This window comes from Sciurus vulgaris (genome assembly GCF_902686455.1).
Source record: "Sciurus vulgaris genome assembly, chromosome: 7".
Taxonomy (NCBI): Eukaryota; Metazoa; Chordata; class Mammalia; order Rodentia; family Sciuridae; genus Sciurus; species Sciurus vulgaris.
In genome coordinates, this window is record NC_136467.1 from 114361598 (window position 1) to 114386598 (window position 25001).

General features: G+C 49.1%; 1 protein-coding gene across 23 annotated transcripts; it reads right to left on the reverse strand.

The window, feature by feature from the left end:
• Window positions 1-89: 89 nt before the first annotated feature.
• TJAP1 (tight junction associated protein 1) lies at window positions 90-24466 on the reverse strand. Of its 23 annotated transcripts, none has more exons than XM_079148509.1 (12): window positions 24396-24466; window positions 23823-23934; window positions 14041-14170; window positions 7428-7525; window positions 6572-6697; window positions 5037-5065; window positions 4100-4261; window positions 3821-3887; window positions 3563-3592; window positions 2726-2833; window positions 2524-2607; window positions 90-1821 (listed from the first exon to the last, which is right to left on the reverse strand). In XM_079148509.1, the coding sequence occupies exons 5-12, from the start codon at window positions 6668-6670 to the stop codon at window positions 724-726; spliced, it is 1677 nt and encodes a 558-aa protein (XP_079004635.1). In that variant the 5' UTR covers window positions 6671-6697; window positions 7428-7525; window positions 14041-14170; window positions 23823-23934; window positions 24396-24466; the 3' UTR covers window positions 90-723. The 23 variants fall into 23 exon arrangements, with proteins under 23 accessions (XP_079004635.1, XP_079004626.1, XP_079004616.1 ...); XM_079148500.1 differs by having other exon boundaries at window positions 6572-6694; window positions 23790-23934; XM_079148490.1 differs by having other exon boundaries at window positions 23790-23934.
• Between the last annotated feature and the right edge of the window lie 535 nt (window positions 24467-25001).

Consider the following 25001-nt stretch of genomic DNA (forward strand, 5'->3'; position numbering starts at 1 on the left):
GTAAAGACTTGGAAAAAAACTAGGACTGGGAAGACTCAAGAATGGGGAGGAGAGTGGGAGAGGAAAGGTCATTAAGGAAAATTAGGCCATACCAGTAAAATAGTTTTATTTGCTTTTAAAATAGTCATCATTGTGAAATTTCCCAAAATTGGGAGTAACAGTCTAGAGCCAAGGTTAAGAACGGGGCCAGGCCTCAACCAGAGCCCAGTTTGAGGCCCCTAAAGCTACCCTCCTTTCTAGAGGGAAGGAAGAAACAGCTGAGGGGAGCCCTGAGTCAGTTGCTCTGTCATCCTGGGGCCCAGCTGGGCCAGGCCCCTTGAGGGCAGCAGCTTGTACAGAGGAAAACTAGTGAGAATCAGAAATTAAGAGGTTAATAACCCCAGTAATACCCCTCAAAACAACCAAAGCTCATGAATATAAAAGGAGGATGGAAGATGAACACTGATGAGCTCCTGCTCCTCAGAACAGCCCAATTTGAACTGGATGACTGGAGGAAAGGACTTGAGACCCACCTGCATGTTACCTTTGGAAAATAAATATCCCAAGAAGAAAAGGAAAAAAATAATGAATGAGGCAAGCTGGTGCCAATGTCAATGCAGCTGAAAGGCCTAGTGGGGCGCCTCTCTCACACAGGGAGCAGAGCTGTGTAGGTGTGGGAAGGAAGAGTTCAGGGGCCTAGGCCTTCTGTAGCCCAGTGTGTCGTCAGCAAGAAAGCAAGTGGGCCTAGCTGAGCAGGGTGCCCTGCTCTTGGGCTTGGGTCAGGCTGTCCTTGCGGTGAAGGTGGTGCACCCCCATCCTTTTGGGACTGCGCTGGGGGCGGCTAGAGCTGGTGAGCGGCCAGGCCCTGCCCTCAGTGTGGGAAGTGCCAGGCCCTTCTATGCCCCTATCAGCAGGCAGCAGGCTCTGGCACTCTTCTTCAGGGCTGATGGGCAGGTTCAACTCTTCTTCTTCCTCTTCCCTGGAAAAACCAGAGTCAGGTTCTGTTGGCAGTAAAAGCCCACTTTCATCAGGTGGGGAATAAGGTGCTGGAACCACCTCATCTCTGTCAGCAGGGTCAAGGGCAAAATGGCGCTGCAGTTCAGGGAGTGCATCGCGTCCAAAGGCTGTGCGCTGGACCACAGCAGCAGGTGGTGGAGTGCGGTCCACAAATGCGCGCTGCCAGCTAGCTAACAGGTCCTCTTCAGAGCTGGCTGAGCTGGCCGGGGTGCTGAGCGTTGGGGGTACTGGGCTGGGTTGGTGGTGGGGTGAGGCCTGGGCTGAGGGAGGGCTACTGGGCAGAGGGCTGGGGCGGGCCCGTTCACTCCCCTCCTCCACCAGACTCAGAGAAATGGCCTGGCGGGTAGCATAAGTGCAGTTGGGCAGGGGGCTGTTACGAGGGATCCGAACCTTATCTTCAGAGAACTCTATTACCTTGCGGCCAGGATACAGTGGGTGTGGTGGAGAAGGGGTAGGGTATGGGCTCAGCTTCTCAATGGCTGGCAGGGGCAGCTCCTCCTCTAGGGAGCCTCCTGCAGTACCCAAAGAGCGGCACTCCCCATTGGGTTGGGGGGTGGGACTTCCAGGAGCTGGGGGACTGGCTGAGTCACCAGGAGCACTCCCACTCATGTCCACATGCACAAAGACATCCTCAGCCAAGGGGCGCCCAGTACTGCCTGACTGGACTGAATTCAGCAGTAAAGACTCAGGCTTCTCCAACACTCGGGCAATAACCGAGGTAGGCACCACAGCCCCTGGGGTCAGGCCAGGAGCAGGGCCTGGGCTGGCAGCCTCTTGCCCACTGTGCAGATGTTTCCGAACCATGTCCTGTAGCTCACAAGGCAGCTGGGGCAAAGGAGCAGAAGAAGAGAGATGTGAATGATTCCAACTGAAGACAGCTTGAGTCATAGCAAAACTAATGGCTACCACAAAGAGTAGCACTGTGTGCTCAACAAACTTTCTCCTGTATAACCTCATTTTACGGATAAATAGGCTGAGTAAGTGTAAAATAACTTCAAAATTTTGATTAACACAGCCACAATGTGAACCCAGATCTATTGCCAAGACTTATGTGCTCTCAAATTTCTATCTCCCCCACCTCAGCAGTGGCTTCTATCCAAGTCAGACTTCAGTTTGGAGAATCTACTGATTGGCACTGGTAGAAATACCTTTACTTCTGCAGGCTGCATCAACCCTGGGCCTGAGGCTCTTGGGTCTAGAGTTTGCCTCATAGGGTGATGGGATCAGGTGGGTCTAATCCTTTCTCAATACTCATGGCCATCCCCTCCTTCCTGCATAGTATCCTCAAACTGAGTCTCTGTCTCTGGTTGCAGAAATAACAGCACTAGCCCCAGCACTAGTGATGGGCAATAACACAGGGGACACCAGCAGGGCTTGCTGGCTTGAGGGGCAACATGGAAGCAAGAAGGCAAATTAGAAAGGGGGAGTTAGAGACACAAGGATGGAGACAAGTGCAGACACTGGAATATAAGCTGTCCTAAAAAGGCTGGGATGGCACTGGCCAAGCAAGGGGTATGCCCTACTCACATCAGCGAACTTGTGGTTACGGAAGTGTGACTTGTTGCACTTGAGGAGCTGCACAGCCAGGTTGCAGTCCAGCCGGTACCGCTCCTACAGACACAGACCTGCTTCAGAGCCCAGCCTGGCCATGCCCAAGGGAGCAGAGCTACACCAGGACAGAGCCAAGCACTGTCAGGAAAGGCCCTCTGAGCAGGTGAAGCACACGTACATTGAGCTCCTCTAACTTGTTGATGGTGTTCTTGGCATCCAGCAGCTTGTTGGTCAGCTCCACAATCTCCCAGTCGAGTGTCTTCCTATCCATCTCAGCCTTCTTGATCTGAGGCACAGAATTGTGATAAACCTAATCCAGACCCCAATGGCCCTTCCTCCCCTCCACTTCCTTCCAGCCCAGAGACACGAGGCCACAGGTGCTAGGACAGCCAAGGCGGACAGAGCAGACAAATGATGGACAGACAGAAGGAGACTGGACACCTCTCCTGCTCTCCCAGTTGGCTGTGGGTGGGGCCACATGGGCCCAGGATGGAGGCAGTGTAAGAACTGTCCATTCACTGAGGAAGTTTGAGGGGCTCTAGGCACCAGTCCAGGCAGTTGGTACCTCAGAGACAGTAACTGCAACCAGAGGGCTAAGCCTGTGTGCAGCTATTTCCAGGATGGGGCTAGAAGAGGGAGGTGGGTTGGGTGGCAGCTGGGATGCCTGTGAGATTAGCTGATTGGGCAGGGAGGGAGCTGCAGGTTCAAAAGTAGCCTTCTGATCTTCAGTTCATGGACTGGATCTACAGCCTCCCCTCCCATCAAACAGCCTTGGCCTGCTGTCACTGCAGCCAGGAAGTAAGTATTTTGTGATGACATCAGTATTTGCCAGAGCCACAGGCAGAAGCCCCAACCCTCTTCCAGGAGGGAGGCACTGACTACCAAATGAGCCTCACACAGGGAGAGGCAAGGGGTGGGTGCACTCGAGGGATAGAAGAAAATAGCCAGGACCCCCCAATCCCAGAACTTGGCTGAGGCCAGGGCAAGGGAGAAAACACACAAACTCAGACGCAACTGCAAAAATCCAGCTGTGGCTAAGAGAGGCCTGAGAGGAGAGTGCAGCAGCAACGGTGGCAGCATGAGGGGGGAGACGGGGAGAGAAGAGAAACAGTGTGAGCGTTAGGACAGTCCCGACTTGCACAGCACACTGCGGTTCCCTCCCCACCACTCTCCCACTCCAATCCCTCCCAAATCCCAGGGCAGAATGGCATTCCCCTGGCAAGTCCTGGCCCCCTGCTACACTGTGAGCACAGTGCCAGCCAGATCACGTTACCAGTGTATGCAACTTGTCCTCCAGCTCCTGGTTGGTCCGCTGGGAAGCGGTGTAACTGTTCTGCAGCCTGGAGAGGGATACAGGCAGACACCTGGTCAAGATCCAGTTTTTCAGGCCCTACTCAGCTCCTCCTCCTTGGGATCTTGGGCAAGCCAACTTCCTAGAACCTCTCTCAGAACATCAATTTTCTAATCAGAATCAGGTGATCTCTGAGGCCTCTTCCACTTAATCTCATACGAACAAAAAGATGCTCATGTGTGTCAGGTCCCTCAATCATACCTGCGAAATTTGTCCTTAAATTTGTCCAGTTCCTCTCGGCTCTGGCCTAGCTCCAGCTCCAGGCAGTCTTGCCCAATTTCCAGCTCACGCTCCAGGGCTTCAGTGCGTCTGGTGGCAGAGGCCAGACGCCGGCGAAGTTCTTCATTCTCCTGCTGCAAAAGCCTGGGGTGCAGGATGATATGGAGGGGCATCAGAGAGGGAAGAGCCAGTCCTGGAGTTCCAGGTGGAGCTCAAGAAAGAAGGTGAAGGATGACGTGAGGACAGGCAACTGAAAGCAGGGGCATTCCTCGAGCTTCAGCTCAAGTGGAAGGCAGCAAGCTCCGCAGGCCTGCTGGGCCTGAGAACAGTCTGAGTTGGGATAGTGAGGGAGGCAGAGGGAATGAGAGGGGACACTCCAACCTCCTGCAACTATTACAGAAAAAAAAACAGGAAAACAGGACAGAATTGGATAGGCAGAGCTCCAAACCTGTCTCTTGTTACCACCCAAGCCAGGCAGCCAGCCACCAAACCCCCCAGCTCCAGTTTCCCCACTGCACAATCAGGCTTCTCCATTATTAATCCCTTGGAAATCCAGCCCAGCACTGCCCTCCTCTCCAGGGGCCTTGTGTGGCTATCAGAAAGGGATGTGGGGAGGCAGTTGGCACAAGAGATCATTCTTTTCTCTCTGGACAGGACTGGGGAGAGGACCCTTGGCAAGAGCAGGCCGCTCAGACCCATTCACCACTTCGTTCCAGGTTCTCTGGAATCCCACACAACAAAACCCCTTTCCCAGAAAAAAAAAAAACATCAAGCCTCCTCCCAAAGTCCCTAAAACACCCCATCCCAACGTTTACCTCTACCCACCTAATCCAAGGAAAAGTCTGACTGTACCAGTAGCCTAACCTGGAGCTAAGAGGAACAGTCAAGACGGGCAGTATTACAGGCAGCAGATACTCACTTCATTCTCTCTGCATCAGTCAGCGACTCCTGAGCAAAAAAGAACATAAGCTTGAGGCTTGGCTCTGGACCACTGGCCTCCTAGATGGGCTCTTCTCCAAACAACCCTGGAAAGGGCCATGTTGAAAGTCCCAAAGATTCTCACAGAAGAGAGCTACAGGGCCTTCTAGAGATGAATGCAATCCAGTAATGCCCAGACAAACCTAGATTACTCTCTCCTGTAAAAGCCAGAAGATTCCAGAACTCTTTCCAACCTTCACCCTTAATCCTAAAGCAATTTTCAAATGGATCCTGGTACCCATGCTACCTCTCCTCAGGAGGGAACCTCTCAGCTGTCCACTGGGTTCCTCATGGGCCCTGCCTCCACATAAGCATGGCAGACCTTCCAGAGAAGTGAAGAAGTCAAGCCAAGCTACAGAAGAGTTCTGAGTTCTGGCAAAGTCCTCTCAGCCCTCTGTGGGGAAGACAAGGGCAGAATCAGGATGTGAAGGCTCAGGAGGAATAAGTGCATGGATGAAGGACAGCCTTTGGGCTAATCCTCCTTCCCTGTCTTCCCCAAGTTCCCACTACAACTATAAAGCAGAGCAGGTAAAGGCTACAGCAGGAACAAAATGTGAAGAGCCTAACTCTTCACATGGACCTAACTGCATCAGAACTGTAGTCATGGGCAAGACAATGAGGTGGGTGGCCCAGATCATGGACTCTGGAGTCAATGACACCTGAATTTGACTCTGTTCCACTGCATACTGGTAATATGACCTTAACCTCATTGAGCCTTATTTCCCTCACCTATAACACTGGGGGATGCCTACCAGGTGGCACCTAGAATAACAGCTGGCATTTTTATGTAATGAACTGAAAGGGAAAAATAATGGCATTTTTTCCCTGTGGATCTTAGTACACCTGATGCTCAGCATCTGTTGAATTTCAAGTCCTTTAAATATGTTCCATGCACTGTGACAGGGTGGAGGCATGGCAGCAAGGTGTAAAAACCACTCCAACACTTGCCTCATCCTCTCAGGAGGCTTCACAAAGGGAGGACAGCCAACCTGGAGTATATTATGCAGTTGACTATATGCCTTCTAAGAGCACAGCCTGGACCTAACAGTTCCTGGCAATAAGTATATGTTTAATACACATTAGCCAAACAAAATGAAGCTGGAGAAAGGGCCAGAATTCCTGGTGACCATGAAGAGTAGGTGCTCTGGTTGAGTGGTTCTCTTCCACTATAGAGGGCTAGAGAGTCTGGTGGGCTGCCTCTTGCAGGGTGAATAATACTGTATGGAAACACTCCTATTGAGCTATGAAGGCTCTGGGGTTCCCTGACATATGGACATATAGTCCCCCATGAGGCTGCACTGCCCCTACCAGCACTTCTGCACTAGGAAACCCCAGGCCTGTTCAGCAATACCACACTCTCGGCCCAACTCGGGGAACTAGTAGTTCACATGAGAGAAGTCAGCCAGACAGATACCCAGCCTCAGGGACCTGCTCTTGCTCCCAAAGTCCCAGGACTGGGGTACCAGTCTTACTGACCTCCTGCTCCAGCCGGGACCCAGGAATTTCCAGCCGCAGCTCCCGATGCTCCGGCGGTGCCTTACGGTAGGGTTTCTTGGCAGGGGCTGCACTGGTCATTCTGGGAGGTATGGGCTCCTCCACCTGCTGAAGGGAAGCCAGGAAGGAAGAGGCTCAAAGATGTGGTTAAGACGTCTTTGGATTGAGAGGGAAAAATAATGATCAAAGGGGACATATACTGGAGCCAACACAGGACGATAAGTCTGGGCCATTGTTTGCGTCATTAGAATAAGGGCTGGACTTTGATAAGTTGGTCCCCATAAGTCAGGGCAGTGCTGGGGGATGGGACCTGGGTCCAAAAGAGAACAGAAAGGTGGGAAAGGCAGGGCCCAAGGCCTGGACACCAGAACAAGTGGCCCTTGCTATAAAAGTGGGGTAGGAACTCAAGAACTGTCAACTGCTTTCCCTTGTAGGTGGAGGAGGCTGCGGAGGGAAAAACTGTTCTCTGTGTAGATGTTTCCTCAACTCTAAACTGGGGCTGTGAGCAACACCAATTTCATACAGTTGTTGTAGAGATTATCTAAAGCACTAAGAACACTGCCCAGTTATTAATAAATGCTCAACAAATGCTTACTTTTTAAAACACTGTAAGCAGACACAAGGATTTGAGGATGTTCACCCAACCCAGGATCCTTGGTTGGGGTCTCCAAGTTTGAGGGAGCACCCTAGCCACTACCACTGAAGGTCAAGCCCCTCTGGCCTCTGCCACTCTCTTTTCACCAGCTTCCACCAAGACCGGACACCTGCCTGCCCCCTCACCTACCAGCTTCCCTAGAAGAGAGCCAAGTGAGGGAAACAGGCCTTGTCAGGAACATACCGTGTGTTCGTCGGCAGCTCTCGCCGATCCACTGTCTGGGAGTTAGCCCTCTGCTCTCCGCATCCCACAGCCCCTCCACTTCCTCTAGCCAAGAGCTCCTGAAACCAGAGAAGGAAAGAAAGTGGAAACCAGGTGTCAGCGCCTGTCTGTCAGTGCCACAGGCCTGCCTGCCCAGTCCAGGACATGGAAGGCTCCAGAGAAAGCCAGGCAAGGACACTGAACAGTGGGTCGGAAGGAGAAGTAGTAGAGGCAGAAGATGACTGAGGCACTGGGTTCCTCCTTTCTCCAGATAAGACACATCTCTGTACACAAGTTCATGGTCTTAGCCTACCATGTACCTGACTCTGAAATAGGTCTGGTTCTGTCCTGTCCCTATCCCCACCCTAGAGCTGTCCTGTTCATCTCTCAGAGTCTGGAAACAAGAGATCTATAGAACATGCTTTACAATGAATAACACCACGAAAAAGCCTAGCAGAACTGTAAGAAGATGGGCAGAGAAGATGCTGAAAGGGAGCTCCTGGAACTGTTTTCACAAGGAGACTAAAGATCATTTCTGGGAAATGGTGGTCAACAAACTTGGCAATGAGGAGAGGTAGGTTCAAGAGATAAAATCTGAAAAGCAGTAATTTAGACAATTTTGCTCACCTCCTTTCCCTGAGGACATCTAGCAAATATTTGGAGAAATTTTTGATTGTCAAAACCTGGTAGAGGGGTGCGCTACTGGCATCTCATGGGCGGAGGTCAGGGATGCTGCTAATCATCCTACAATGCACAGGACAGCCCCAAGAAAGCATTATCAACACGAAAGGTCAGTGGTGCTGAGCCTGAGAAACACTGCTGCAGAAAACTCCAGCAGGGGAGTTGAGACCTCTGGGTTCCAGACTGAGAGTTGCTTTGGCACACTGAGGAGCCCTGGCTAACTCCCTTCCTCAATGCATAAACCTGCTCTGCATCTACACAGATGAGGTCCTTTCTAGGTTTTGTGGTCCCAAGATCTGCCCACTGCCCTTCCTGGCTCCCACCTGTAATAAGCTAGGCAGCAGCATGGGGGCAGCAGTCACCACAGTGATCCATGGAGGTAGTAACCTTAGGTGGCCTTCTGGGCATAAAAACCAATCTCTTCCCACCCCACCCCCCCACCCCCGTCAACCTAAACAGAGCTGGGGGCAGAGGGAAGCCTTGCAGGCTAAAGCATGTGCTCCTACTGTCAGGACATGTCTTGGCCATAACTCCAAAAGGGCCTGGGGCAGGAAGAATGGGGTGGGGGCAGGGAGGGCGGGAAAGCAGTAGTCTCCCTTCTGTCTGGTCCCTCGTCTGGGGTGTTGGGAGGAGCTGGGGTGTGGCAGCACAGGCACGAGCCGCCAGCCTCCGCCCCTCTTATAGGAGGCAAAACATGTCCCCACAGGGCATAGGCAGCATACTCTGTTGGGCTGACTCCCTGCACAGGAATCCAGGCAGGCCTGAAAGGACAGTACATTCCTGGAGTGTGGGGGAGCAAACAAGTCACTACCACATGTCCCCTGAGGCTGCCCTCTCCAGAGGCCCTGGGGTTTGGATTCCCAAGGCCTGAGGAGAGGCCTACAAAGTACCAAAGCAGCCTAAATACCTGGGCTCTGATACTCAGCGGGTATATGTGTGGGTGTGCTTATGAGTTGGAAAGCCACAGGGCCAGGGACATGAGAATAAGGGAGCCAGGCAGTTGAGAGCCTCTAGAAACTCCATGGAAGGCTCCTGGGAGTTGGTCTCTATTTCTCCCTTCTTTCCAGAGGAACCAGGTCCCTCCTACTTTTATCCCCTCTTCCTCCTTGGTCAGCTAAGGAGCCCCTCTCACCCAAAACATTCCTTTCTCTGTCCTCAGTCTCTTCTTCACTTTCCTACCCTATTACTGCCAAAGCCCACACTGTCCCCTAGATACCAGGTACTTGTGTGAATGGTGGGGTGTAAGCAGGGGCAGGAGGGTCATCAACATGCTCAGGTACCAGGTAACTTTACCTGTGAGCAGAGCCGCCTCACTGCAGGCCCCACACGTAATGCAGCTCATCCTGCCTCATGACCTTAAGTCCCTACTCCTGGGCAAGAGCACACATTTATTTCCAAGGCTTCCCTAGCTAAGAACATCTGGCTTGCTGAGTAGAGCACAGTGTGGATGCAGCTGGCAGTGAGATGAGCAGTAAATGCAGACAGGGACTTTGAGGGTGGTGAGAGGTTATTCTCTCTCAGCCAGGGTCTATTCTCTTCAAACATGCCAGTCATAGGGAAGGGAACACTCCCAACCAAGGAAGCAGGAAGTAAGCCCATGGGGGAGATGATCCACCAGGGTACCTGCAGTATTCCCTAACCCAAGTCCACCAGGGAGATCTGTGCCACTCCCTGCCCCTCATCCATAAATACTAGGACACCAGGCCCTAGCTCCAACTCCTGAAATCTGCTAAGTGCCCCAGATTCAGCCCACAAGAGGCTCATAATTCTGGCACTGAAAAGGAACACAAAGGGCCTGCAGCCCACTCTTCTGTACCGGAGAACAGACCCAAGGAAGAGTGAGAAACATCTGGAAACCAGGTTCCCCAAGCTGGGAGAAGATAAAAGGGATGAACTGGGTAACTGGATGGCACTGCAACAGCACCACCAGGAAGACTCAGCTACCAGGCATGGACTTCACTGGCCACATCTCCTTCATTCAAAGGTTTTCCAGGTTGCCCTGGAGTGTTTCATCCTAAGGAGGACTCCCAATCCCATGTGAGGTCTCCAGGGAAAGCAGCTGGACACCTGAGAATGGGTCAAGGGCTGGGACAAGCAAGCTGCAGCCAAAGGCGGTCTCTTGGCCTCTAGATGCTGAGTGGGGCTCCAGGGCACCACCAAGAAAATGGTCTTCTAGAAGGTCGGGCAATGAATAGGGAAGAGTCCCTCTCCTATCCCCACCCAACCCACCTGAGCCTCAAGGGAACTGGGGCAGATGACTCAGGATGTAGGGCTACCAGATTGTGCTGGGTCTGTATTATAAGAATAGCTATGCCCTCAGAGAAGGGCTGAGGCCTTTCCAGGTGGAAACCCTGGCTGACCCAGCCTGGCTTGGGGCACCTTCGGATGGACCTGCCAGCACTTTGAGGGAGACATCCAGGGTAGCAGCTGCCCCTCCTCATCCCCTGAAGGTGAATCGAGCAGGAAAGAAGCTCTCCTTGTCCCTCACCACCCCTATTCCACCCCTCCTCACCTCAGCTCCGCCTCCTGCCTCTGCTTCACGGCACTCATTCTTCACTTACTCAAAATCAGTTCGGAAGGAGAGAGTACCTCATATCTGCTGGGGCCTGGGTGGGGGATGGGGGTGATAGCTTTCTAATTGCCATGTTGCAATCTGCCGCCTGTTGCCGCCTGCCCTGTATTAAATACCTTTCCCTGATTACAGCCCATGGGGCACGATTAGTTGCCTTCAGAGAACAAAGTCTACTTTCATTAGAAATGGGACTCAGCACGCACAGAGAACCTGCACTATGAACCCACTGAACAGCTGAGCAGAGTACAGAGATAGACGGAAGGCGCAACCTGTACCGGAAGCTGGCTGAGCAGTATTCTTTACTCAAAGGACAAAAAAGTATGCCAAGCTTCACTCTAACCAGAAGGGAATCACACCTGCCCCCTTTTGTGGATGTGTGCATATGACTGGGGCTTCCAACGTGGCCAGAGATGGCTGCTGCTGGAGACAGAGTGGGACAAGAGAAAAATCTCTTCAGAATCCTGACGCTATCAGAACCCCTATCCTTGCTACTCCTCCCAGCAAACACCCTCTCAGGAGGCAAGAGCAAAAAGGTTCCAATCCAAGAGGTACAGATGCCTCTGCAGTCCTTTCTGGGATCTGTCCAAGAAGGTTACAGGAGAGGAAGGGAGGTCTAGGTATCCAGCTTTCTGCCTGCTGAGGATTCAGAGGCCACCCCCACATTGACCCAGGAGAGGGAGACAGGAACAAATCCACAATGGATGTGGCTTTCTGGATTTTCAGCTTTCCCCCTTTGAACATCTCCAGCTCCCCCAGAACATCTCTACACTACCAGAAAGCACAACTCCACTGACCCACAGGGACCAACTGGCTCCCTCCTCCCCACATCACCAACACCTCCTTTAAGATATTATGCCCCAACAGTTTATCTGGGTTCAGGGTATTTCTGAATCTACTGATAAGCCTTTCTGCTCACAGATATCAATAAATCAAGCAAGTAAAGGGTCAATGAACCCAATCTTCTGACTCAGAGGGTTCACACATCTCCACAAAAATCACTGGAGTTCCTCTTCATAATTCAAGGAAAGTCCGATGGAGACTAGCAATTACTGCTTTTGAAATGAAAGGAAAACCCGGCCTTGTTGCAGAACATGCCAGGTGTGCTGTGTGCTGCCTTTTTCCCTTGGAACCAGCAAGAGATAGATAACACCAGTCCTTCTGAAAGCCCCTCATGAACCACTAAAACACAACTAGTCTGATCACACAGGGAATGGGGCCGACTCAGGGGGTGCCCTGAGTCTTAAGCCTTGACATAAAATGAGAGTTGTGCACCTTTGTGGGGCAGGACGACGCTTGCCACAAAAGCCTGTTTCTTGGCTGTTTCTTCAGCCTCTGAAATTCAAGCTCTGCCTCCAACTGAAGCCCCAAAACAAACCACCACCGTGAAAGGGCCAGACCTGTGACCAAGAGACCCAACAGTGCCCTGTGGATTGCTTCTGAAGATCCCCACCATCCTGTGCCACAATATAGTCCCTCTCCAGCTGGATCGCCTGTAAAAGGTAGAACAGTCCCCCAGCATGGCAAGCAGATCCTAGGAAAGCTGGGTTCAGCCACTCCCAGAAGTCTCCCCCTGGTGCTCCTCCCACTTGCCACCAGCCCCCAGTTTCCGGCCTGCAGCTGTTCCTAAGATGCATGAGCAAAGCCCTCAGCAATCCTGGGCGCGTGGCAGGCAGGCAGCCAACAGCTTACGGGGTGGGGCCTCGGCAGAGGTTCTGCTCTGGGTATATGACTAGGCTAGAAGATGCCAGTCTGTGCCTAGACCAGCTCTTCTGCTTCTTCAACAACTATGCCTACTACCCCTCTGGGCAAGTACAACCTCACCCTCTTGGGACCAGCTGCCTGCAGTCCTGACCTGGCCCTCTGCCTACTCTAAAGTGAACAGACTGACAAAGTTTTGAAAGCCAAAAGGACAGTAATCATTCTGCCCCAGAATAATCCCGAGGACTCAGCACTAGTGCTAGTGACCTGTAAGAGCTCACCTGATTCCCCGCCTGAGCAAACACCTCAAGTTTATCCACCTGACCTCTCAGCTAAGCACACACTTAATAGGAATAAAAGAGCTAAAGGCTTGATGATGGTCCAAGGTCCCCACAACAAAGGGAGGACCAAAAAGTCCCCAAGTTCATAGTCAGCACTTGACATCAGACTCCAAGACTTCTCTGTATGAGTGTCCCTAAACCATGCCTCAACTCCAGGGCCATTCTGCTTTCTTGGTCAGAGCCAGGTCCCAAACCCCTCCAGCTTGCCAATTCCCTGCACCCCCTCCCATTTACACACACCCACCCCAAGCTATTAGTCAGGTCCCTGCTTTCTCCCTCCCATCTCAAAGGCCTGAGGGTCGCCAGCTCCTCTGGTCAGCCTGCCAGCACTACACTGCCTCCAGAGCCTGGAAACAGTCTTCCTAAAGAGCTACCTGTGCGGATTAGCAGAGAGCACCAGGCAGCTGGCCTTTCCTGATACCTCCAGAGCCCTCTTACCCTCTCAAGCCTGGAGGAAGAAAGACCTTGGGTGCCAGTCTGCACTCACCAGTCTCCCACTGAGGCCAGGACCTTTTCTGGGCCCAATGTGGAGTACAAAGCCAAGTCCTGCCTCTCTCTGGCTGAGGCGCCCTTCCCAGTACTTCTCGGCTAAAGTCCACCTGAAGCTTCAATTGTGGAAATAGGCAGGGGCCCCAACTCCGCCAGCTCCACCTCCCAAAGTGGCAGTTGCCAATGAGAGCTTCATCTCAGAGAGGTACCTGGTTCTGGGTTCCAGCTTTCAGTTGAAGGAGCTTTTCTCTTCTGCCCAGGGGCATCCCCAGTGCCAGGCTAACATTCTACTCAAACTCTCCACCCAGAAGAGAACTTGGCAGTTAATCCTAACTTCTTATCCTACTATGAAAGTAATGGAGACACTATCCAACCTTCTGCTCCTGACAAAAGGAGGAAATGCTCTGGTCTGGACAAAAAGTACCTTTTCATCTAGCTCCAGCTGTGCATGATGCAGAAGCAGCATGGTAATCAGGGGGTAGCTCAAACTCTGGGGTGCTAAAAGCACAGACTGAACAGAAACTCCAACTAATTCTGTTCTGAGAGAGAACTGAACACAGTGCCGAGGGGAGTGAGAAAGGGGTGCTGGAGTCCAGCAGCAGGCAGGCAGGCAGATGGGCAGGTGGTATACACAGGACAGCTCACTGTCATGGCCATAAAGGGGCACATCCCAACCCACAGCTGGGAGACTGGGATAATGGGAGATGGCACCAAATAAGTTGAGGAGAGGAGGCAGTTGGGCTGGGGGGAAAATGAAGGAGAGACACTGCCAGTGACACCCCAGGGTAGGTTAGCTGTCCAGGGTCAGACTCACAGGGTTAGTGTCTTCTCCCCAACCAGCCAGCTTTCCCGGTTAGCGCAGTTATTGACAGACTCATGGCAGACGCCCTCCAGGCACTCCATATAAACAGACAGCTTGGTTTGTGAGCAGCCCAACTCCGGAGCTGCAAAGAGAGAGCAGAGGAAGGGCCAAGCTGTGGGATGCCCTGCACTCTCCTGCGTATTGCAGAACCACCTATGGATTCACTACTACAGCCTTCGGGGCTTTGTGCCACCCAGAAAGCATGCCAGGTGAAGCAGAGCACTCTGCCCCAGGCAACCAGGGAATTGGGCTCACTGACCCAGAAAGAAAAAAGTGAGGCACTGTGATGCATGCCTCTAATACCAGCAATTTAGGAGGCTGCGGCAGAAGGATCACAAGTCAGAGGCCAGTTTCAGCAACTTACCAAGACCCTGCCACAAAATAAAAAATAACAAGGGCTAGGATGTAGCTCAGTGGTAGAACATCCCGAGGTTCAATCCCCAGGATCCCCCAAATTTTTAAACATAAAGAGAAAGAGAAGATACCTATTGTAGAAGGGAACACGGCTCCCAGTCTCCCTATTCCTTAATCGCAGTAGGACTCTGAATGGTGGGTTGTACGAACAAAGGCCCCACAGCTGCAGCTGCCACCCAGGCCTGTGCCAGCAGAGTGCATCCCACTACCTCCCACAGGCTCTGCGGGAAAGGGCTGGGAGAGAACCAGCTGAGGACCAAAGGCTGTGACAAGAGCTGTATGTGACAATGGAGTAGTGTGTGACCCAGCCCAGAGCAGGACCAGGCAAGGAAAAGGATGGCACACTACCACTTTACAGTTTCTGAGAGGGCCAGGAGGATAGCAATTCCCAGGGAACCAGCCCAAAAAGAACCTGCAGAGTGAGGATGAAGGCTACAGCCAGGTTCCCCAGACTCCAGGAGGGACTATTCTCCCCTCTCAGAAGGAGTAATGCAGAAAGGGGCTAGTTTGCCCATCACAAGCCAGAGAACAGCAGTAACTCTTTCCTGAAACTTCCAGAAGCACCACAGAGAAAGTGACACATCCCAGTTTAGGAAACGCAAGACAAATGCCACCACAGCAGTGGAGTCATACAGGATATGTCCTCTGGGGCGGCAGAACAGGAAATCTACAGCATATATTCCTGCAAACACAGGGAAAGCCAGGAAAGGGGTTCTCTTCCCTGTTCTTGGAAACCCTGTAGGCTCTGTGATAACCAGGGGAAAGGGAAGAATAGTAACCACCCTAACCCCACATGTGGGCCTGTCCTTCTCCCAAGCCTAGGGTCAAGATTCAAGCAGGTAGGAAAAGCCTCCAATAGGCTCCCCAACTGCTCACCAACTGGGCTCCTTAACTACAATCCCAGAGCTCAAAACGGCCAAGGCATTACGTAGACAAGAGACAACCATCTATAAGAGAGACAACTCTTCTACAGGCCCTAACTGCTTTCCTAGTCTCATGAGAAAACCCATGTACTGACAGGCAACCTCCAGAACCTGCACCCATAAGAACTGTGAAAAACGCCAGTGGGGCAAGGTTTGCTTTCAAATATGGAGGCAGCACATGACCTGGATAATTCAAAGTTTTAGAAGTGAGGGCCTCTTGTTGCACTAACATCAAATAATTTTTTCTCTTTTCCTAGTCAAAGATAAAAGGAATGAGGGAGAGAGACATGCACAACATGGGAGGCCTGAAGCCCACATTGCTAACCAACAATGCAGTCCCACTCCTGAACTCATAGCCAGTCCAAGAGAAACGTGGTCCTTCTTATATTTATTTTCTTTTATTTTATTGGTATTATGGATTGAACCCGGGGTGCTTTACCACTGAGTGACATCCCCAGTCCTAAATATTTTTATTTTGAGGCTAAGTTGCTGAGGCTGGCCTCAAACGTGTGATCCTCTTGCCTCAGGCTCCTGAATTGCTGGGTCAGCAGTGTGTGCCACCATACTGGCTAATGAGATCGGGTCCTCTGAAGCCTAAGGCACACAACACAATCCAGTCCGGTTGGCTCACTTGGCTCGCGCAACCTCCTTTCAGATCTGCAAACAAACAATGCAGTTTACCACTCCTGCCAAGACCCATCAGCAAAGAAATGCCACTATGCAATGCACACTCACACACTGAGGAACTCAGGGGAAATTTCCTCACTTCACTTTTAGCTACTGGTTTTATCCTTTTGATTCATCTGGGCATTAACATAAGTTGTAGTTGGAGCTGCGGCTGTAGCTCAGTTGCAGAGCATGCTTGCCTAGTGTGTGTGAGGCACGATCCTTAGCATCACATAAAAATAAACAAAATAAAGGCATCTGCCCATCTACAACAACAACAAAAAAAAACTTTTAAAAGGTTGTAGTTAACTCCAGCTCTAAGCAGGGAGCACACTATCCATACAACTCAGCAGGATGCAGCCGGTACTGAAAGGCCTTAAAGAACAACAGAGGATGCCAGCAAGACTTTTTAGGACATGCTAATTAAGAAAGAAAAGCTTCCCCCTTTTTTAACCCCTTCCTGCTGGCATAGGAGCCTGTCATTAGCACATAAAAAAGCTAAAGGGGGAGAGAGCTGAATCCAAGCACCTGGCAGATTATTTAACCACATGAATTCAATGCTGGAAAATAATTAGTAGCACTATTGTTAACAGTATCACCTTTTGTTTATGCAGGACCTTCCTTCCTGAGCTCAAAAGGCTTTGCCAGAAAGATCTTGTATACTTTAATCTCTCATCCAGGAGGATGGGCTGGGTCATGCAGGACAGCTCAGCACTGATTACCTAGGACCTAAATGCTCTGCCTTCAGTAAGACCTTGCCCATAAGAAACTGCAGAGACAGATTTACACTACAGTGAGGTGAGTGCTTTGGGATCACAGAGGTGCAATCAGCTGGAGCAGGGGTTTGAGGACGAAACAAGAAGGCAGCCCTGTAGAGAACTCACACATCTTCCTCATCTCACTGCAAGCTCTAACTGGAGTACTACCTGGTATTATACAAGTAAGAGTTCTAGCAGGCCCAGAGGTGCATGTGCATGCCTGTAATCCCAGCTACTAGGGAAGCTGAGGCAGGAGGACCTAAAGTTCAAAGCCAGCCTGGGCAACTCAGTGTGGACAGAAGAGGACAGTTAATAAGAGGTTTAAACCTCTGCAAACAAATTCCTTTGATATTTGTTGGGGACTGGTGCCCTAAGAACTACCCCCCAACAACTACATTAGAAACAAAAAGGCAAAGAATGGATTGTGACTCTGGGTTACAAATCCTGTTCTTGCAGGGGATCTCAGTTAAGCCTGTCCCACGGCAAAAGAAGACCATCAAAGCCTTCAGAAAATTGGGGCCAAGAAGCCTGGCTTCCTCAATGCCTGCATGTGTTTCATCAGTCTCACCCAACATTTTTCAGTCCATAAAGTATTAAGGAACATGGTCCTGAAACACTCCATCCAGTCATCCACGGCATGCAACCTTCTGCCTAACCAGTCTTAATTACATTATGAACACATGTCTACTAGTCTTACTTGTATCCACAGGTCACCACCAACCTCACCAGGACTGGGGAAAGCAGCACATTGTGATCCTTCCCAGAAGACATCACAGCACAAGAGATGGGCAGACACACCAACAATCTTATTTTGCATAGGCTGCTCCCTGATGGTATTCCCAGGCTCATCTTTATTACTGCTTCATAGAAAGAAGAGTATCTCAAATTCACCCCCAACTCAAAAATGTTTCTGGCTGGGCTGGGGCTCAGTGACAGAGCCCTTGCTAGCATGTGTGAGGCACCGGGTTCTATCCTTGGCACCACATAAAAAATAAAACAAATAAAATAAAAGCATGCTGTCCATCTACAGCTACCAAAAAAAAAAAAAAAAAAAAACAGTTTCTGGTTACATGACAGAAATCAAAAGGCTTATTCTAGCTTGAATAAAACAAAGCCTTTTTATATCCAACAGTTTTCCAAAATGGGATTCATTCATTCAACAAATACATACCGAGTATCCTTTATATGCCAGGTACCATGCTATGTGCTATGACTTCATTATCTCTAATATTCAATAATCCTGCAAAAAAGACCACAGCACCTCAATTGTATACAGGAAAAGACCAAGAATCCTACTGGTTGAGAAATTTGCCCAAGTCAGGCACGGTGGTGAAGTCTGTAATCTCAGGAAGTGTGAGACCCTGTCACAAAATAAAGTTTTAAAAAGGGGACTAGGGATGTAGCTCAGTGGGAGAGCTCTCCTGGGTTCCATCTTCAATACCACAAAAGAGAAAAAGAAAAAAAAAAACTTGCCCAAAGTTGTACAACTGGTTAAATGACCACCAGGATTTCAAAACAGTTCTATTCGTCTCCAAAATTAGACTATCACACTGCTCATAACACCTCCTGTACCAATTCCTCCACCCAGGATCAGGAGAGTTCCTACTCCACAGGAGATCAGCCTAGTGAAAGAGACAAACAGGACTCACAGCTCAATATGGTGCCAGAACAGAGGTTCAAACCAAGTGCTGCTAGGGGTCAAGGAAAGGAAAGCAAGGAAGGCTTCTCATCAGAGAAGACAAAGGAGCTGGGTCTTAGAAAATGAGCAGTTTGAGACAGAGGTGAGTATTGTGGAGTGAGCAAGGTACACAAGTAAAGAGGATGGCCATCACAAGCTGAGGAACAGTGAGGAATTTAAGAGCTCTAAAGCACAGGGCAGATGAGGTGCAATGGCAACAATTCATTTTAAAGGACTGGGTTTGGGCTGGAATGTAAAGGGTCTTTTAAATGGCGAGATCAAGAATATGGACTTTAACAGTATTTCTTTTCTTTTTTTCTTTTTTTTTTTTTTGGTGCTGGGGATAGAACCCAGGGCCTTGTGCTTACAAGACAAGTACTCTACCGTCTGAGCTATCTCCCCAGCCCAACCCACAGTATTTCTAAGGAAAGAGGGTTTTTTGATTTGTTTTTTTTTTTCAAAGGCAGAGAGGTTTATTTAGGAAGCAGATATACATCCAAGAGAGAATATGCATTATCTTCAGAGTGAAAAGCCATGTATTTTTAATAGGAAAGTAATTTTGACAGCAGCATGAAAGACAAACTGGAAGGAGAAGAGAATGTCTACCATATTTCAATCATTCTGCATTTACCACAATATAATAAAGTACCTATTAAATGCCCAGTACCATCCTAAATGCTAGAAATGCAGTAGTAAATGAGACACAGTCCCTGTTCTCACAGCATTTACTGTCTTGTGAAAAGCAGAAAAGTAAACAGACAAATAAGATACAGCATTAAGTGTAAGAAGCAAGTACAGAAGAGGGGCACTAAAGGTAAGTGGGGTACTAAAGAAAATGTTTTAGTCAGGTTTTGTGTTGTGTGACCAAAATTGTTCTTGACCCAACAAGAACAACTTAAGAGGAAGAAAATTTTATTTGGTGCTCACAGATTTTAGAGGCTTCACGCCATAGAGGACTGACTCCACTGCTCTGGGCCCAAGATGAGGCAGCACATCACGGGGGAAGGGCAGGGCAGCAAGGAAGTAGAGAGAAGGAAAGGGGCCACAGGGTAGATGCACCCTTCCAGGGCACTCCCTCAGTGACCCACCTTCTCTAACCATCGGCCTACAACTAACACCCAGTTGGTCCATTCAAACTAGGATAGGCTGATTAGCCTCACAATCCAAACATTTTACCTCTGAACATTCCTGCATTAACAGGACACTGTTAATGGGTGGACACTTCATATCCGAACCATAACAGGAAGAGATATTTTAAATTGAGACCTGAAGGACAAAAAACGTAAAGGGACCATCGGGAAGAGGTCAGGAAATGCAGGCAGTAGCACCAGTGTGCACAAGGACCCAGAAGCTGGAAATAATAAGCAAAGCTCAGAGAGCTGTTAAGAAGATGGATCCAGATGAGAAATGAAGGCTCAGGTGCAGAGATCTTTGGCACTCCAATTACTATTGTAAAGAAGAAGAAGGAATTAGTTTCAAAGATGATGCCTGAACAAGGGCCACTCTGAGAAGAAACTGATTTACAAAACAGAAATGGTATAAGGGGGGCTGGGGAGATAGCTCAGTCAGTAGAAAGGCACAAGGCCCTGGGTTCGATCCCCAGCACTGCAATAAAAAAGAAAAGAAAAGAAAAGAAATGGTATAAGGGGAAAGTGACTCAAAATCCACCCGCTCTCACCCTGTGATTCAATTCTTTGCTAAAATGCGACCTGAATCCAGAAAGTCTAAGGATGTCTACTAAAACACACAGGTGTACTCTATGAAGATAACACATTTCAGCACCATGACTTAGGACACTACCCTGGGATGCATGGCTCCTAAGTTAACAGAGGAAGGGAGCAAAACCAACAAGATGTCATTTACCTCTCAAAATCACAGATGCCGCAACAAATAGAAAAGTTCACTAGAAGCCTGGGTCAGAGTTCCCAGGGAAAGGCCAAAGTCCTGGGCCCCCAACTCCCCTGAAATCTGGTTAAGACAACCAGAAGCATAGCCTACTCTGATAGCAGGGTAGAAAGACATTTACTGAAGAAAAATATGGGCCTGAGGGCATATTAAGTAGACAGAACATGACTCAGAAGAACAGGTCCTAAATACAGGAAAGGAAAGTCAATCAAAACCTTGGGCACACCTCTGCCCCCAGGCTGCACGCAGCCTCCTGCCTTGCTAAAGGGAAAGACAGTTGAGCACTGCCAGGGCCATTATCAGACAACACAGGCTTCAGCAGAAGCACATCTGTTTTCCATTTCACCTTATGCTGAATGGAGGAAGCTGTTTAAAATGCCTCCTTTTCTTTCTCCTGTGTAGGTTGCTATTTGCTATTTTTAAAAGAAAGACTACAAGTAGACTGTCTATGAATTTAATACCGTGGAAGTGCTCCTATCAGTAATCAGTCAAAAATAAACCTTATGTTGGCATCTTATTACCCCCACCCCAGCCTCTTTTAAGGCACGCTTAGAGTGGATGTGAGTCTGCTCATTCAACTCAAGCCCATGGTTTTCCAAAGGGCAGTCACCAAGTTGAATTATGAACAGAGACCAGATTTGGCTAACACAGCAGTGCAGGCTCCTTTCACCACTTTCCCTGCACCAGTTATTATTTCTAAGAGGGCTGTGATGAAGAACTTGGACCTCCCCACCAATGAAGTTTTAAATTAACCAATTAAATTTTTCACTATAATACAGGTATACATCTAATCATCAATACAGACAAACAGGAACCAGGATATAGGCAAACAAACGAGAAATACAAATTGGCATTAGGCATATTAAAAGTTAACTTCACAGCACAGGTTGCCCATTGTCCCAGCAGGAAGATGTTTAACCCAAGATTTCAAAGCCCAGAAGTTATTGGCTAGCTGGGCATCATGGCAAGACGCCATCTCAAAAAAAAAAAAAAAAAAAAAAAAAAAAAAAAAAAAAAAAGCTAGCTGGGTACTTGGGACACGCCTATAAACCCAGCAACTCAGGAGGCTGAGGCAGGAGGATTGACAATTCAAAGACAGCCTCAGCAATTTAGCAAGCCCTAGAGCAACTTAGTAAGATGCTGTCTCAAAATAAAAAATTAAAAGGCCTTGGATGTAGCCCAGTGGTTAGTGCCCCTGGGTTCGAGGTTCAATCCCCAGTATAAAAAAAAATAAGTTAATGTCATACCAATCAAAATAAAAAAGTAGTTCAATTGCTGCAGACAGATTGCCTAGGTTCAAACCTCAGTTCTGCCACTCACTAGCTGGGTAATCCTGAGCAAATTCCTTAACCACTCTGTGCTTCCATTTTCTCATCTATAAGGTAGAGATAATAGTATCTACTTCATGTAGTTCACAAAAATTAGTTAAGACATGTAAAGTGCTTACAATAGTGCCAGACACACAGAATGTGCTTGATAAGCACTATTATTATCACTCAGCTGCAAAAACAATTCCATAGCCCCACAGCTTCAAACAGGAAGTCACTGGCATTTTAACATAACTAAATAGCTTAATAAGAAAATTCTCACTACACCAAAAATCTATACTATTCAAAAGCTGTGCCTCATCTCTCTAACATCAGGCTAGCAGCCCAAACCAGTACAGATTCTTCATAGAGACAGCAGGTCCAACCATGAAACAAAAATTAGGGCTTAGTTCTGAACAGCATAACAATTAATGCTCATGGAGTGTTAGGCACTGATCTAAATACACTAATGTATTCACTTATTTAATGCTCACAATAACCCTGTGAGATAGGTACTCTTACCATCTACATCGACCAATGAGAATCTGAAGCATAGAGAACTGTGAAAGTAATAAAGGCTACATAGCTACAAACTGCTGCCAGAATTTGAACTATGCACTCTGGCTCTAGAGGCAGTTCTCTTTAAATCTTCACCACACTATTCTTGCTGATTACAATTTCCAAGGAGGCACCCACACATTGCCTTCATAAAAAGAAAGTTCTCAACTTTTTAGACATAGAAGCATGACTAAATATCATCAGTTCCTCATATAGCTGAAGGTTTTGAAGCTGACCTAGTAATTGTGATTTGTGGTGTTCTGAGTAAACTTTTGGTGGAGAGTGGGGTGTACAGAGAGCAATAGACTGATAGTGAGAAGTTCAAGATTAAACCAGACCAATCATGCAGCAGATGCTGGTCCTGAAGCAGGCTTCAGTAAAAAGCCTGCTCCCAACTACATCTTGAGCATAACAATAGGGCACCAATATCCAATATCAAGTCCTCTATTCTTAGATCACGAGTAGTTCAGCTAGTGAAACTGATTTTTCTTTTCTTTTCTTTTTTTTTTAAGTTTGATGGAGATAATACAAAGAAAAAGAAAACTACTAGAAAGGGCAAGCTCCACAATCCTTTCCTTCCTTTACCTCAAAGGTCCATCTGTAAAGCAGACCTCAAGGCATCTCAGAGATAGTGAGATGATAAAATTCCCAGAAATTTACACTAGGCATCTAGACTCCTTACCAGAAGCTCATTCAGGTTTCTTCTCCCTATTTCCAAACTGCCTTTCCCTCACCTCTGACAACACTCCCCCAATCCACTTCCCAAGGAATGCTAATAAACCCTTCTTACCACAAGTGCAAAAGTAGACATATAGCAAGAATGAATTCAGGCCTGGCGCAGTGGCGCATGCCTGTAATCCCAGCACTCAGGGGACTGAGATAGGAAGATCGCAAGTTCAAAGTCGGCCTCAGCAATTTAGCAAGGTCCTAAGCAACTCAGCGAGACCCGGTCTCTAAATAAAATACAAAAAAAAAAAAAAAAGGCTGGGGATGTGGCTCAGCAGTTAAGTGCTCCTGGGCTCAATCCCTGGTACAAAAAAAAGGAATGAATTCAGGACCTGGGAACAGCAGGTATTTAAATGGTCAGTGAACAACATCAGGAATTTGTTTCCTCACATCTCCCAATCATCTGTTATCCACAAATCACTTCCAGGCAGAATGTCAAACTGAAGGTGTTATGGGGAAACAGAAGAAACTGTGTAGGAAATTGCTTGTGAGAGAGATGTGTTAGAATACTTTCAGCCTGATCTTTAGGTCCTTGCCCAGAATTCCTTGCACAGATGAAGGCACATAAGGCTCAAGTCTAAACCATCTCTCAAAAGGCAAGGTGAGATCTAAGCAAAACACTAACTTAGGGACCACACACACAAAGAACAACCTCTACAGAAGAGCAGCCCTCTCAGATTAAATGATTCTCAGCATCATTCCAAGCCCATGGATCCTCTCCCAGGGAGTGTACCACTCAGAAACCTATCACTGGAGGACACCTTACCCGCTCTCGGATTGGGCTGAGGCAAGCCCCTACCTCTTCTTTCCAGGCAGGCAATGTGATTTCTTCCAGTCCCTGGGGACCCTCAGTCTTCAGCTGAAATTGGGGCAGATGCTGCTATAGGAGCTGTAGAAAGGCTGATCTAAGCCTGGAAGAGGGTCATTCGACTGACTTAATTCCCTCCTTGGCAACCTCTCCAGCATCCTCAAGAACTCTCTTCCACCCTTCTGTACTATCCCCCTTTACTAGGAAGAAATCTTTCCCCTTCCACTGGCCTGGTACAGTCAGGCCTTGATCCCACACTCCAGTCTTTACTCTCAATTACGAAATTCTCTTCCAATTCTTGACTCTGCTTCCCTACGACCTGAACCACACCTATTTCTGGCTCCCCGGCCCCAAACCCCTCACTTAAGGCTACCTCTGGATTCTAGGCCCCCTCCCCTCCACCCCATCTCCTTTTTTTGCTCCACCGCCAACCTTCCTCCATTCCATCTCCTCCTCCCCACCCCGGATTTGGTCCCTATTCTGAAACTACTCCATGCTGGGGTCCCGCGTTATCCCGCTCCAACTCTAGCCTCCCAGCCCGACTAGTCTAATCCCACAACAAACTTTCCGCCGCTGACCGCAGCATTCAGGACGCCATCTTGCCGCGGGGCAGGTCGGGTAGTGGCCGGGGCAGCGGGAATCCCCACGCACTAGGCGCCGTGCGTCATTGGGGGCGGGGCCAAGGGGCGGGGCCTCGAGCTGGGGACCCTGGACACAAGGTGATGTGAAAAGTTGGGAATCTCCTGAGAGATTCCCTCCTAAGAGACCGGGAATGCAGTCCCGTTGAAGGAGGTGTAGGGCAATAGGGGTTAAGGACTGGTAATGGAAAAAGAATAAGCCAGGTGCGGGGGCGCGGGTCTCCCAAGGACTGGGAGGCTGAAGCTGGAGGGTGGCAAGTTCATTCAAGGCCAGCCTTGGCAACTTAGCAAAATAAAAAATGAAAATCACTGGGGATGTAGCTCAGTGGTAAGGTGCCCCTGGGTTCAATCCCTAGTCCCAAAAGAAAAACGAATAATAACAGAGGAGCACAGCTCTAAGATATGGGAAGGGCTGGTGGTGTAGGTCAGTGGTAAAGCACAAGCCTAGCTTGTGCAAGACCTAGGGTTCATTTCCCCAGTATGTATGTAACTAACTTTCTCTCTCTCTGTCTCACACACCCACACACCCCCA

Bases quoted from the DNA above. Each gene is read 5' to 3' on its own strand.
- TJAP1 (XM_079148502.1), bottom strand. From the start codon at position 6,670: ATGACCAGTGCAGCCCCTGCCAAGAAACCCTACCGTAAGGCACCGCCG. The intron at 4,262-5,036 runs GTGAGTATCTGC...CCTGCACCCCAG, and splicing joins ACTGATGCAGAGAGAATGAA to GCTTTTGCAGCAGGAGAATG. The intron at 3,888-4,099 runs GTATGATTGAGG...ATCCCTCTCCAG, and splicing joins TTTAAGGACAAATTTCGCAG to GCTGCAGAACAGTTACACCG.